Below are 14,031 nucleotides of genomic sequence, written 5' to 3' on the forward strand. Positions count from 1 at the left end.
GTCAGGCATCTACCTTCGGCTCAGGTCATGATCCCGGGATTCTGGGATCAGCCACCATCGGGCTCCCCCTGCTCAGCAGGAAGTCTGTTTCTGCTTCTCCCTCTCCCTCTGACCTTCCCCCTTGCTCGTGCTCCCGTGCGCGCGCTCTTTCTCTCTCAAATAAACTTTTTAAAAAATAAATCAATAAAAATAAAAACAAAAGGCACCACAAGACAAATCACATCTTGTAATTATAGTACTCAGACTCTCTCACTCAGCAGCCAGCATTCAAAGGCACCGCACTACAACAATACTGCTGTGTGGTCCACATTCATTACACAGAATTTTAAGCAGAAAGAAAACTCTTTAGTGATGGCAAAATAAGAAAGCATGAACAGTTACAAATACTATACCTTCTCATTATTATGTATTTTTAAATGCCTACAAACATCTTTATTTTTCCTGAACTGGCACTCATGCAAAACAGATCACTACCACCTCATCATCCATAGTTGGCGACCAAGATCCTCTCAGATAACAAGGCTCTAGATGTATCAACAGAGACTATTTAGTAACAAGGGGTAGGTGGCGAATGCATTTCAAGGCAAGACACTGACAGGACCAAGAACAAAGGTGCAGATCCCAGATCCAGTGTTTATGGGAGTATCCACGGGTTCCACCTTAGGTGGTTCTGAAGATCAAATATATTCACTAAAATGTATGCTCTACAAGGTCAAGGATCTTTTCCCCCTATTTTATTCACTGATGTATGGCGAACACCTAGCTGAGTTCCTGTTGGGCCTCAACAAATATGTGTGGAATGAATAAAGAATAGAAAAAAAGGCATCTTATATACTGTAAAATGCCATCAAATATAAGGTATTAATACCAGTTCATCTTTTGGATTCATTTAATCAGATCTTTATATAGAACTGAATGTTTTTTAAAATACTTTCATGTTTATTCAGTGATCAACAACAAAATATTAATTTCCTAATGGATGGGTGAACAGTTGTTACAGTACAAGGAATAATGGGGAAATTTTACAGATCAGGGTACAATGGTACAGAGACAAAGGGGGTTACAAATAAAGTAAAATCAACAAAGCTGCCTGAGAGATCCCAACTGGGGAGGGAAAGATCCAGGCACCTGAGCAGCAGGGCAGAACGAGTGAGCACCAGAAGACTATCCTCTCACACAGCACTTAGCACAAACATAACTTAGAATGCCTGGAGTTATTAATGATTCTGTGTGTTTCCATTGCTAAATCACAAGCTCCGGGAGGCTCAGATCTCATGTGTCTTGTTCACCACTGTGTTCCCAGCACCAGGCACAGAGTAGCTGTTCAATAAATATTTGTTAAATGGAAAAGAAAGAAGGCAAAGTCTGAACTAATGATCTTGCAGGTAGATACAGCCCTCATAAAAATGAGGTTTAAGCTTCCAACACGGGAGAAAATTTTGCTTTAACTACCAGACTTGCTCAAGAGGCGGATATGAACGTTCCACCAAAGGAGGCTCTGAAATTCAGGATAGCCTTTCCCCAAAAGACAGTGAGAAACTGTTCACATCACTTGGATAAAAGACATGAGGAGCTGTGCTCTCTGGAAACTCAAAATAAATCAGGCCTTTCCCTGGTTCTGTTTTCAACAAATGGAAAGAAAATGGGTCAAAGTGCCTTTCTGCACCCCATCACTCTTCAGCCCCCACTTCAAAGCCCTTCAGTGAGTAAAGACGAATGCATCCTCCAATGAGGTCTCCCTCCATTTGTGGTCCTGAAAGGTCCTGCACCTTCCAGGACCTTCCATTTACAAAAAAGGTGCCTTTCAGCATGGCACCCTTACTGCACCAGGGTCTCCTGGCGATGCTGAGTTTTCTGGTGCCGATTGAGGATGGACCTCTGGTTGAAGCTCCTCCCGCAGGCAGGACAGTGGTAGGGCTTTTCCCCAGTATGGATCCTCTGGTGTCGGACCAGCCGCTCCCCTTTACTGAACCGCTTCCCACACACCTGGCACCCATACGGCTTCTCGCCCGTGTGGGCTCGCCGGTGCACAGCCAGGTTTGCGTTCCTGCTGAAGCTCTTGCCGCACTCACAGGTGTAGGGCTTTTCCCCCGTGTGAGTTCTCCGATGCACCTGCAGATGCTGCCTCCGGCTGAAGCTTTTCCAGCAGTCACCACACTTGAAGGGCTTCTCCCCCGTGTGACTCCTCTGGTGGACCTCAAGGTGGTGCCTCTGGCTGAAGGTTTTCCAGCACTCACTGCACACATAGGGTCTCTTTCCCAGGTGTGTTCTCTGGTGCTTCATGAGGTACTCTCTCAAGGTGAACCCCTTCCCACACTCGACGCACCCATAGGATTTCTCTTCTTCATGAGTTCTCTGGTGTCTGACAAGATTTGAGCTCCGACTGAAGCCTTTTCCGCACTCGGGGCACTGAAAGGGCTTCCAGAAGGAGCTGTGGGTCTTGAGGTCATCTGGCAGGGGTATGATGCCATGCTGAGGAGGCGACGGCCCTGGCATGTTTCCCACAGAACTACTGGGCTCCTGCTCACAGCTTCTTCCAAGCTCAGGGCTCTGAAGCGTGGCTTCCCCAAACCTCTCTGACGTCACCCGAGCAAGCGCCCCCTTGAGGTCTGCCTGCTGGGTTTTAGACTCCTTTTCCTTGCTCCCAATGCCTACAGGACAAAGGAGATACAGACTGATTCTACAGCAACGATGAAAGTAAATTTATACGTTAGAATCTGGCTCCTAAGGTATCCCCCTAACAATTCCTTCTTTTTCCCTTTGACTGACAACCTCAATACAGTTTCCTTTCACTGACTCTAAAACCAGACTTTGCTCTACTTCTCTCCATCTCTGTTATTGACTGAATGTTTGTGTCCCCAACCCCCCAAATTCATAGGTTGAAGCCCTATGCCCTAATGTGATGCTATCAGGAGATGGGGTGTTTGAGAAGTAATAAGGTACAGTCATAAGGGTGGAGCCCCCCCAAATGGGATTAGTGTCCTTATAAGAAAAGGAAGAGAAACCAGAGCGCTTTGCACACACAGGTCATGTGAGCATGATTCCTCATGATAGGATTACTGCCCTTGTGAAGAGGCAGAGACACAAGATGGATCCCTCCATTGTCTGCCATGTGAAGACACAGTGAGGTGGCAGCCAGGTGCAAGCGAGGAAGAGGGCGTTCTCCAGACACTGAATCTACAGGAACCTTCATCTTGAACTTCCAGAACTCTGAGAAATGTCTGTTGTTTAATCCACACAGTCTATAATATTCTATTATAGCAACCCGAGCTAAGACAATCTCTGTACCTTTTTACAGAATAGTCTGCCAAGTTTTAACCACCACTCACTTAACGTTCTACTAACTTGGATTTTCATTTCCTTCTAAATCTAACTTAATGATTTCCTTGAAGAAACCAACCCTGCTTGCTCTCTTCAGCGAATATATACTGAATTAGCACTTTGCTTATCCTGCACTTATTTACACACAATCTTGTTGAAAATGCTATTTTACATCCATCAAGGTGTTCTGCCTTCCCTAGAGATTACAAACCTATTCCAGGGATGGTGAACTACTTGGAGTTCTCCATATCCTCCCTACACTTGCTCAGCAAGTGGTCCCTGCTCACACTGCTCCCTCCGCCTAACCAGGTTTTATCAATCTGGGTCTCCTGGGAGCCTGGCATAGGCTTACTGGCTGCTGGATGAATGAACAAACCCACTCTGTCACTGACTTCTACCAGACTGAAATGCCTGTGAATGCTACTGAAATGCCTCAAGCTGTCTAGATGTCCTTCCTCTGATCCCTCTTTCATTCTCTCTAAATTAACACAATTATTCACAGAAGAACAGGAGGAAGGCGAAAAAAAGGGAAGGCTCTAGGGAGCAAAATAGCCAAGACAGAAAAAAAGAGAAACAAGGGGCACCTCGCTGGCTCAGTCCGTGGAGCATGCGACTCTTAATCTCAGATTGTAAATTCGCACCCCAGACTGGGTATATAGATTACTTAAAAATAAAATTTAAAAAAAAAGAAAGAGAGAGAGACAACAAGCAGCACTTAAAGATGGAAAGGGTCCTTTCAGGTGACGCTGTTAAAATGAAAAAAGAAAAACATCACATGCCTCCTGACCTAAACAAAGATGAAGGACTCTCACCTCTGACGGATTCTTTTGTAAATTTCCCAGGAAAGTAAAACTGCACAAAACATTAACTACAGAGTTCAAAGAATTTTCATAATGAACACAACCATGTAAACAGCATCCAGCTCAAGAAACATTACCAGCATCCAGAAAGCCCTCTCCCATGCCCTCCAGTGACTATATCCTGCCCCCCTAGGCAAACATGCTATCCAGACTTTTATCATCATAAAGTGCTTTTGCCTGGTCTTGAACTTTATGCATTGGATTCACACATTGTTTATGGCTGCTTCTGCTCATTATTATGCTTTTAAGATTCACCCACATTGTGGAACATAGCTATAATTACGCTATGTTCTTTTTTGTTAGTGTATGGTATTACGCTGTAAGGATATATTGGAACCTATTTGTTAACTTGGCTGATGTTCATTTGGGTAGTTTCCAGTTTTGAGGTGTTATGAATAGTAAAACTGAAACTAAATGTAAAGCACAAGCCTTACCTAGACCCTGAGGAGATATGAGTATGTGCTAGGTATTACATATCATGGAATTCTGGTTTCTCAGGCCCCAATCCTACACAGCTGTCAATGCAGGAGCCACACATTCATGGGACTAAATCCCAGGATGATCTGAAGGTTGAGACAGCCATTAGACAGTATGCGTGGGAAACGGACCTCAGCCCACCAAGACAGCATAAACACTTAGGGAAGTGCTTAGGTTTTTTCAAACAATGGGAAGAGGACAAACATACAGCCAGACTCTCTAGCAGAGTCAGAATGGCCAAGGGCATGTAAAAACCCTCTAGCAATAGGAGGGCAGAATCTTCCAGCACACAGCAGCGTTGGTGGCAGAATTTTGTCCCTGAGGGGAACCAAGGTGCTGAAATGCTAATACCACCATCTGGGGCACACTGCAGGAGCTCCTGCGCTGCACAGTTATGTCTGAGGGTTTCCACGTCCTCTGCCATTACACAAGTCTTACATCTCTTTGTAACATATGTTGGCAGCCTTTGGCCACTCACATCACTGCCATGGCGTGACAACCCTGCCTGGACCCAGTTCTCCTACGTCCCTCCTCTAGTGTCCCTTACACTACTCCATAACTACCATTATTACATACACTTGGGCTCTTCATCCAAGCTGCTAAGATTGTAGAGGCAAGGACCTTTAAGACTTCATAGTCACCGGCAGAATGTTGGTCACATAGCAAGTGCCAAATAAATATTTTGGGGTGATAAATAAATGAATGTTGACTGACTCATAAAAAAATAATATTTGTAGAGCTAATAAAAATATCTAACACTACTACATTCGCCAAACATTAATCCTCACAATGCCATGATATTTCCCATTTTGCAACTGAGAAACCAGAGCCCTAAAAAGGTCACCTGTGGTGTACAAGGTCACAATCAGTAAGTGATGGAGCCAGGATGGAGTCTCATGTGCTGAAGGCAGTATAGTGATACTCTCACTCATCCCTCAACATGTTTCAAGATGAAAATCGGCCAGATGGGGTGGGGTCAGTAGATGAGCAGTCAGTACATAACTTAGAAAGTTAGGAAAGGAAAAGAAGCAGAGGGAACAAAGGAGAGGGCCATTCCCAACCACGTTTCTTTTCCTCCCTCCCTCCAACCCGCAGAGATTCCTCTCCACTCTGGCAGTCCCTAGCCCCCTCCTCCCCGGCTTTCCCACCAGGGCCTCTCCTTGTACTTCCCTGGGCTCGCTCTTCCCTCCTCTCTTGCTGCTCCTCCTCCTGTGGGCTTTTCATTTGCATCGTGGTCTCGCCCTTCCAGCTCCAACCCCAGGTAAAACCTGGCCACCAGAGACAGGCCCAGCCCAGGCTCTGCTCGCTCTGTGACATGGGAGCACATGGACCTCTCCGGTTTCTAACATCCTTCTGTCCATCCTCCTGCCATCCTCTGTACACACACCTCGTGCTCCCAAAGGTTCCCTGCCATTAGTCCTGCCCCAACACAAAACTGCTAAGGTGGGGCCAGCACCCAGAGGGCAACTCAATAAATCCCTACTGAATGAACAAGATCAGAGGATCATTTTTTGCCGCTCTTTTGCTCTCGAGCCTGGGTACTCTTCAGTCACAGACAGAGTAGGTGCTCCAGGAATCCTAATGACCGACCTGTCTCATCACAGCCTGGTGTTTTCTTGCCCCCTTGTCCACTCCTCTCCTGAAAGGGAAGCACATGGCCAGCTCCTTAAACCTGGATCCACGCTCTTTCCTTGGACCCATTTACTCATCTTCTTTTGTCAGTAGTACCAGGTTCTGAAATCTGGGGCAAGGGCAAGAACCCCGACCTGGTCTAGCTAAAACTTTGGGCAAGGTTTATGCCTATGTCATTTCCTATTCCTGTTTTCAAAATTCCAGAATTTCAAAATTCCTCAGTTTCTTACCTTTGGGATGGAAACAGTCTTACCTGGAGCTGAGACCCCACAGTCCCGGGGTTCCACGTATTCCCCAAAGCAGTCTATCTGGGCTGGGGTCACATGCCTCCACTCCTCCTCGGGGAAGGCCAGGGCCATATCTTTAAATGGCCCCAACCCCTGAAACAATAGGAAATTGCTATAGATAGAAAAATAATCCTAACGTAGGAAGAGTCTAAAAGCAGAAGACAACAGGGGACAACACTCTAGGGAAGAATGCAGCAAGAAAACGGAAGGAACTAAGTCGTTAGTGGTCTTGGGGGCAGAAAGGCCTACCTCTCGACAGTTAATGACAGGGGAGTAATGGATTCATCTGAGCCACTGTATTTCCGAGACTTTGCTGCAGCCACCGAGCTTATACCCTCACAACCACAGAACCCAATTCCCATTTTTCAAGTGCCTCCATTCAAGCCTCAGAGCAGATCCACTCATCTAAAACTGATTTTCCCTCAGAGGTAAGTAAATATTTGGGCAGGCCTTGTCTTTTTTTTTTTTTTTTAAGATTTTTTTATTGATTTGACAGAGAGAGACACAGCAAGAGAGGGAACACAAGCAGGGGGAGTGGGAGAGGAAGAAGCAGGCTTCCCACTGAGCAGGGAGCCCGATGCGGGGCTTGAACCCAGGACCCTGGGATCATGACCTGAGCCGAAGGCAGACACTTAACGACTGAGCCACCCAGGCGCCCCCGGGCAGGCCTTGTCTGAAGAACAATGTTGTGTTAAAATAAATTCAGTATCATTCAACACCATGAAGAACTATTACAGGAGAAGGGGAGGGTCTGGCAAAATTAAAACATGTTGTCATCCTTTATCTCCATCCTGGAAAAACAGGAATAGGAAATGACACAGGCATAAACCTTGCCCAAAGTTTTAGCTAGACCAGCCTTGATTCTTTTTTTTTTTTTTTCCTGCCAAATGACAGCTTTCCTTCTACAAGAACTCTTCACTTTAAAACCACTGTCCCCTTCAGAAAGGTGCCATGCTGGAAATCCCCCACCTCCCTGCTAACAGCACCCAGTGGACATGGCAAGAGTGCCCCATTTGTGCTCTTTACCCCCATCTGTGGCAGGCAAAGAAGTGCAAACAAGGCCAAAACTCCTGGTGTAGCCAGGATAGGGGCCAGTGGAACCACTCTGCTCAGTGCTCCAGGGAGTCCGAACCCTGAGTCAGCTACGTTCTTGCTGATGTGGGAGAAGGAGGGTTCAGAGGAAGAGTAGCAGCAGAAGTATCCATAAAGGCTATCTGCAAAGGGTTACTGACCAACTGCCACAGCCTAGATCAAGCCTAGGGGGCTTCGATCAATAAGGTCATCTTCTTCCTCACAATTAAAAGAGTAATCCTGAGTCAAGCAAAAAAAAAAAAAAAAAAAAGTCACAGAGCAATAAAAATGAGTGTATTGAGCCTTATTGACCCTAAGGGTCCAGGCATAAGGCTCAACTCAAGTTAACTGAGGATGATAAAGTGGAGAAAACAAAGCTGTCATATCCATCAGAACAAGAAAGGTGGAATAATTCAACCTGTGGATGGCACTTAGTTGTGCAGAGAAACCTTAGGGAAAGTGAACTCATTCAAAACAATGTCATGGTCCCCAGAAGGGCAGAGGTACAGCTCACCTGGGATCCAGCTGTAAGGAATCCAGCTGCCATCTCTTGGTCCCTGGTGTTCACTGGAGGGAGGCCAGGACCAGCCTGAAGAACTGGCAGAGCTAAGCAAAGGGAAAAAAGCATGAGAAAGATTAGCACTGTCTTGCAGTTAGCTTGTTCAAAGGTGTCCACTGCCTGACAAACAGAACCCTAAGAACCTTAAGGAGACTCCATACAGATGGGGTTTGGGTACAGCCTACCCTGTTCTCAACCAAGAAAACAATCCCAACCCAATATGCCCTGCCCCTTGAAGACCAGCCATGCTCCTTGGTCACACTCTGGAAATAACCCCGTTTGAGATTCAGTAACACAATGAAGTCACATATTACTTTTAGGGATATGGTTTGTCTGCCCACTTAAAAAATATCTCTACATGTCACCTGCATATTCCAGGAGGTTTCTAGAAAGGGATGTGAGGGAAAAGAGAAGAAAAGAAATGGTAAGAGAGCATAATCCCAGGTATCCCCTACAGAAATCAGAGAGTCAAGATATAGAAAACAATTTCACTTCATCTGTTTCCTACTGAAGTCAAGGAAGTAACCAGGAAAACTCATAATTACAGCCCACAGGTCACTTAATTTATCAATTGCTGGGCTTGTAAAAGACAGAGTCACAAAGCACAGTTTTCTGTGTCCTTACTTCTTTACTGTTTGCATCTTACCCTGCTCCTGGAAGGCTTGGGTCCCATCTCCAGGATCCTGACTGAGTTGCTCCTCAGTGCCTTGGTCTAGGCCTTGAACTCCTTCCCCATGGGGCATCCCCCACTCGGGCTTGATTTCCACTGGCCCCAGGTGGACACCTGGTTCCCAAGGGCCTCTGCCAAGTGCTGTCTCCTGTTGTTCTCCCTGCACGTGGCACGGAACCTAAGGACAGTCCCCAACACCTATTAGAATGAGGCCTGGGTGAGGGATTTGAATTAAAACCTAAAAAGAGAACCAAGAAAACAACTATTCCAGCTGCAAAGGAGGGTAGGAAAAGCTGGCTAGGTTCTTCCCCAGGATGTCAGTGGGAAGGTGAAAAAGAGGCTAACCTCTCTTTATCAGGCTCTATGCAACTGTTATGTGTCCATGCCATTTTGTAAGGGTCCCTTTGGCCTGACCGAATTCCACCATGAATAGTATCACAGAGAGGCTAAATATTGTTTGGTTGAGAACTTTAGCCCAAAACACTCCCTACTAGGAAAAAAATCCCCCAATTACAAATGCTAAAAGTAAAAAATACAAACCTTGATTCCGCAGTGAACTAGGCTAGTGAGAAAAACTTGCTCTAAAAATAGCAAGAAAAATCAGGACAACTCACATTGAGACACAGTCACAAAAACAGGCCCTTTCTGGTCTACTTTAAAGCTCCTGGGTTGGGAGTAAATAAAACAATTCTTAGGATTATGGAGGAAGTCAGGGGTAACTACAGTAGGAAAAGGAAGAATGAAGTGAAGAAAGATGGTTACTTGCAAGCAAAACAGTTATGTTAAGTCCTGCTCTCTTCTTTCTCAGCCAACAATCAGGTGACTGTACCAAAGAGTCACAGACACGTTGCCAAAGTCCCAAGGAAGCATCTGAGATGCAACTGCCTGGTATCACCAGAACACCACCACAGAATCGCTAACGTGAGCCACCTGAGCACTGTGCAGACCATGCTTCTTAGTAAGAATATTCACCCAAGTGGAATTCTCTGTATTCCCACATGCATCTCTGCCCAAAGAGGAATGAGTCTATGAGGGAGCTTAAAACTGGTCACAACTGCCTTCTTTAGGCCTGAGGCTCGCAAGGGAAACATGGCCAGGCCTCTGTCCTGATGACCAAAAAGGAAGCTAACAGCCCTTCTACAGGCCCTGCAGCTTCCCTGAGAATGACTTTTCTTCCTGAAAACTCCACTGCCCTCCAAACAGTACCTCAGGGAGTCTGGGAGCAGATGAAGGAGACTGTATACCTCATCTACTCCCACTGCTTCCTCAAACTTTTCAATTCTTTAAATCTCCCCTTCCCACACCAATGAAACAAGACCCAGATACCCCCTTCTCACCCACCGCCTTGGCCTCCAATGTTCTCTCTGTGAAGTCCTCCACCATGGCCACAAGAGCCTTGCCACTCTCCAGGCCATGCTCCCGAATCCAGGCATAGAACTCCCGTGGCAGGATGGTCAGGAACTGCTCCAGCACCAGCAACTCCATGATCTGCTCCTTGGTGTGCAGCTCAGGCCTCAGCCACTGGCGACAGAGTTCCTGGAGTTCCCTGAGGGCTTCCTGAGGACCAGCTGCCTCCTGGTAGCGGAACTGCCGAAACCTCAGACGGAAAGTCTCCGGACTAGGGTCCTCCCTTCCCCTGCCCCATGGCAACTCTTTCTCTAGCTTTACCACAGGAACACCCATCTGCTGCTGAGGGTCTTCTGCCATCCTTGGACGCTCCTTAAGCATCTTCACACCCCTCCCAGAAGACTGAAGGTCTGTTGGGAAGACCAAACAAAAATGGCAGCAAAAATGAGACAAAGGAAAAGTCAGTCCATCCCAGTTCTGTGTCTACATCAATGGATATTCTGCTAGAGAACATGACAATTACTTTCAAAAGACTGAACATATATCCTGAAAATCACGTCAATTCAATTCAGTAAATATATGTTAGCCAGTATGTGCAAAAAAAATGTATAGGGTTTACTTTATACCCACAAACACTGCAGGATCTCATTAGGGAGGTAACACTAAAATCAGAGAACATAAAATAATTAGATCAGTCACACGGGCCTACTCTTCCAAAGGTATAATACACCTTCAATAAGTATATATGCCAGACCTGCAGAAACTAGAAATATAACACAGATTGGGTGCCTGGGTGGCTCAGTCGGTTGAGCATCTGCTTTTGGCTTGGGTCATGATCTTGGAGCCCTGGGATCAAGCCCCACATCTGGCTCTCTGCTCAGCGGGGAGTCTGCTTCTCCCTCTCCCTCTGTGCTCTCTCTCTCTCTCTTGCTCTCTCTCAAAGAAATAAAATCCTTAAAAAAAAAAAAAAGGAAATATAATACAGAACAAAACAAACAAGGCACTTATCCTTTGATACTTATATACTAGTGCAGCAGACAAAAAATATATAAGCAAATAAATTAAAATTATAAATGGAGATAAGTTCTAGAAAGCAAATAGGTAGGGTGCTCTATTAATGGAGGATGAACTTGAAGAACGATTTTCTGAAAAGATGACATGGAGGCTGAAACCCAAAGAATGAGAATGAGCCAGTCATTCAGATTTTTCCAGGCACAAGGATTGAGGCCAGAAATTACTCTGTGTATCTGAGAACAAGCCAAAGTGCAGTATGGCTTCTGCAGAATAAAGTGAGGGACAGAGCTGCACGAGAAAAGGTGGCAGAAGCAGGCAGAACCAGATTATCCAGGAACTGGGACACACTAAAAACTACGGCTTAACCTTACTTTGGCGGGAAGCCACCTGTTTTACAAAGGTCATTTTGCCTGTGTTGTGTCAATGGACTATAGATTAGAGGGAATAAGAAGGGAAGCAGCACTTACAGTGGTCCAAGCAGGAGAGGCTCGGGATGGTGGCAAAGCAGACAGAGTCAAGACATATTTTGGAGGTAAAACCAATAGACTTGCCAGTGGCTTGGATGTGACCGTGTGCTCAGCCTAAAGAAAACAACAGAGTGACACATATGTCATTATAATTGATCAAAAGATTTTTAACTTGTGGGGTGCCTGGATGGCTCAGTCAGTTAAGGGCAGACTCTTGATTTCCCTCAGGTCATGATCTCAGGGTCCTGGGATCCAGCCCTGCTTTGTGTTCCGCGCTCAGTATGGAGTCCGCTTCAGGATTCTCTCCTTCTCCCTCTGCCCCTCCGCCCCCTGCTCTTTCTCTCAAATAAAAAAAAAATTTTTTTTTTTTACAGATTTTTAACTTGTGTAGGCTCTACCAGTTAGAAAGCCTTTGAACACACACTCTCATTTAATACTTAATAACCATTCTGTATAAGGAGTATTACACCCCTCCCCTTTCAAAACGAAGAAACTGGAGATGGAAGAGATTAGTGGCCAAGGTCCGCAGCCCAAAGGATATGGCACAGATAAGCCACAGGGGGAGCCAAAATGAGAGAAAGGTGAATGTCGTTCAAGTACTCATGAAAAAAGAAGGGGCTTACACTAGACTGGAGGATGAGTACTATTTAATTTCATGCCGGGTTCAGGTTGGGGGTGCAGGGTAGGCTGGGGAGACAGACCTGGAAGTCCAAAGTGGGGAAGGGGCTCAGTTTCTAGAGGAGGGAAAGATCAATCTTAACGCCACAGAGAATAAACTGGCAGGAGGTACTTCCGAAGCTCCTACTTAATATTCTATTGGGTGGGGGCGCCTGGGTGGCTCAGTTGGTTAAGCGACTGCCTTCGGCTCAGGTCATGATCCTGGAGTCCCGGGATCGAGTCCCGCATCGGGCTCCCTGCTCAGCAGGGAGCCTGCTTCCCCCTCTGACCCTCCCCCCTCTCATGCTCTCTCTCTCATTCTCTCTCTCAAATAAATAAATAAAATCCTTGAAAAAAAACAATATTCTATTGGGTGTTCGTGTACTTATATACCCTTCTTAAACCTATTTTACATTTTCAGTCGATTCATTTTCTCCGCTGCACCAACTGAGATTTCTCTTCCACGACTTCCCAGCTGCTGCATTTATTCACTCCCCTGTTGCACTGAGGGCACTACAGCGCAGATGTTTACCAATGTGTCTCCGACTACCAGATTCCCTGAAGGCGCGAAAGGTCCTCACTCATCTTTCATCCCTGGCACTTGACGAAGAGAAGGTTTAAAGAGAAGCCATTCTTTACGTGAGTGTCCCACGTCTTGCTCTAAAATGGCTACTTTCAATTTTGTGAGAGATCCGCGCTCTTCCAGGTCTCGAGTTCGTGGACGCCCCCGAGGCTGAGGCAACCCTGGCCGGGCCCGCCCAACCCCGCTCCCACCTGAGCCCCCGCGTCCCGCCCCGCCATGGCCTCCGTGCCGCGGAAGGCAGCTCTGGGGAGACGCGCCGCCCACTACCTCAGCCCCGCCGCCGCCACCGCCACCGCCACCACCGCCACCGCAGCGGGCCGCAGCGGCCCCGAAGCCCGGCCCGCCGCCGCCTCCGCCTCGACCCAGCCACCCCAACCCGCCTCTCACCCGCGGTCCCTCAACAGCGCCGGCCTGGCCCGAGCCCTCAGCGGACCGGAAGTGGGCCGCGGACGCTGTCAGACAGGTGCGTGAGGAAAGAGCCCCTTCCGCTTCCTCTCTAGGACTCCCGGAGGTCGGTGTGTCTCTATGGTCGCTGGTCCCCTGGGCCTGTTCCGGGACACCGGGCGCCTCTTTCCAGGCTAACTCGTCCCCTAGAGGCTCGCGGTCCTCGCGATCGTCAGGCCCTTTGGCGCCTCTGTGTTTTTGCATCTGCTTTCCCTCCGTGAGAAGGTCCCTCCAGACATACTCCTGGACACGAAGCCTGTGTTAATGGGCTTTAGAGTCCAGTCGGTCAACACGTGCTTATTCCGCTTCTTGTACTTTGTGCAAGGCGCAGGGGCCGAGGGTGACAGAGGGAAGCACCGAATGCTATAGGTTCGCATAAGAGGGGCCTCCACCCGAGTAGTTGGGAGGAGGGAGTCAGGGAAGGCTTCCTGGAGGAGCCGGCACCTCAGCTCAGATTTGAAGGGTGGACCTTTTAAAAAGTGAGGTGAGTGTCCCTAGTGAGTGTGGAGGGATTGACCTCATTCCCACACCACGCAGGCCACTCTAGCAGACGGTTAAACTAAGAATTTCGGTTGATAAGCTAAAGCCAATAGGCAGCCATGGAAAGGTTTAAAGGCGGGAAGGGACATATTTGGGAAAGAT

General features: G+C 47.2%; 1 protein-coding gene across 1 annotated transcript; it reads right to left on the minus strand.

Annotated features, from left to right (window-relative positions):
- Positions 1-884: 884 nt before the first annotated feature.
- Positions 885-13,375, minus strand: ZSCAN25 (zinc finger and SCAN domain containing 25). The gene is made up of 7 exons (XM_021680199.1): positions 13,333-13,375; positions 11,706-11,819; positions 10,219-10,634; positions 8,854-9,055; positions 8,163-8,254; positions 6,544-6,670; positions 885-2,651 (listed from the first exon to the last, which is right to left on the minus strand). The coding sequence occupies exons 3-7, from the start codon at positions 10,603-10,605 to the stop codon at positions 1,819-1,821; spliced, it is 1,641 nt and encodes a 546-aa protein (XP_021535874.1). The 5' UTR covers positions 10,606-10,634; positions 11,706-11,819; positions 13,333-13,375; the 3' UTR covers positions 885-1,818.
- Between the last annotated feature and the right edge of the window lie 656 nt (positions 13,376-14,031).

Source organism: Neomonachus schauinslandi, chromosome 5 (genome assembly GCF_002201575.2).
Source record: "Neomonachus schauinslandi chromosome 5, ASM220157v2, whole genome shotgun sequence".
Classification (NCBI taxonomy): Eukaryota; Metazoa; Chordata; class Mammalia; order Carnivora; family Phocidae; genus Neomonachus; species Neomonachus schauinslandi.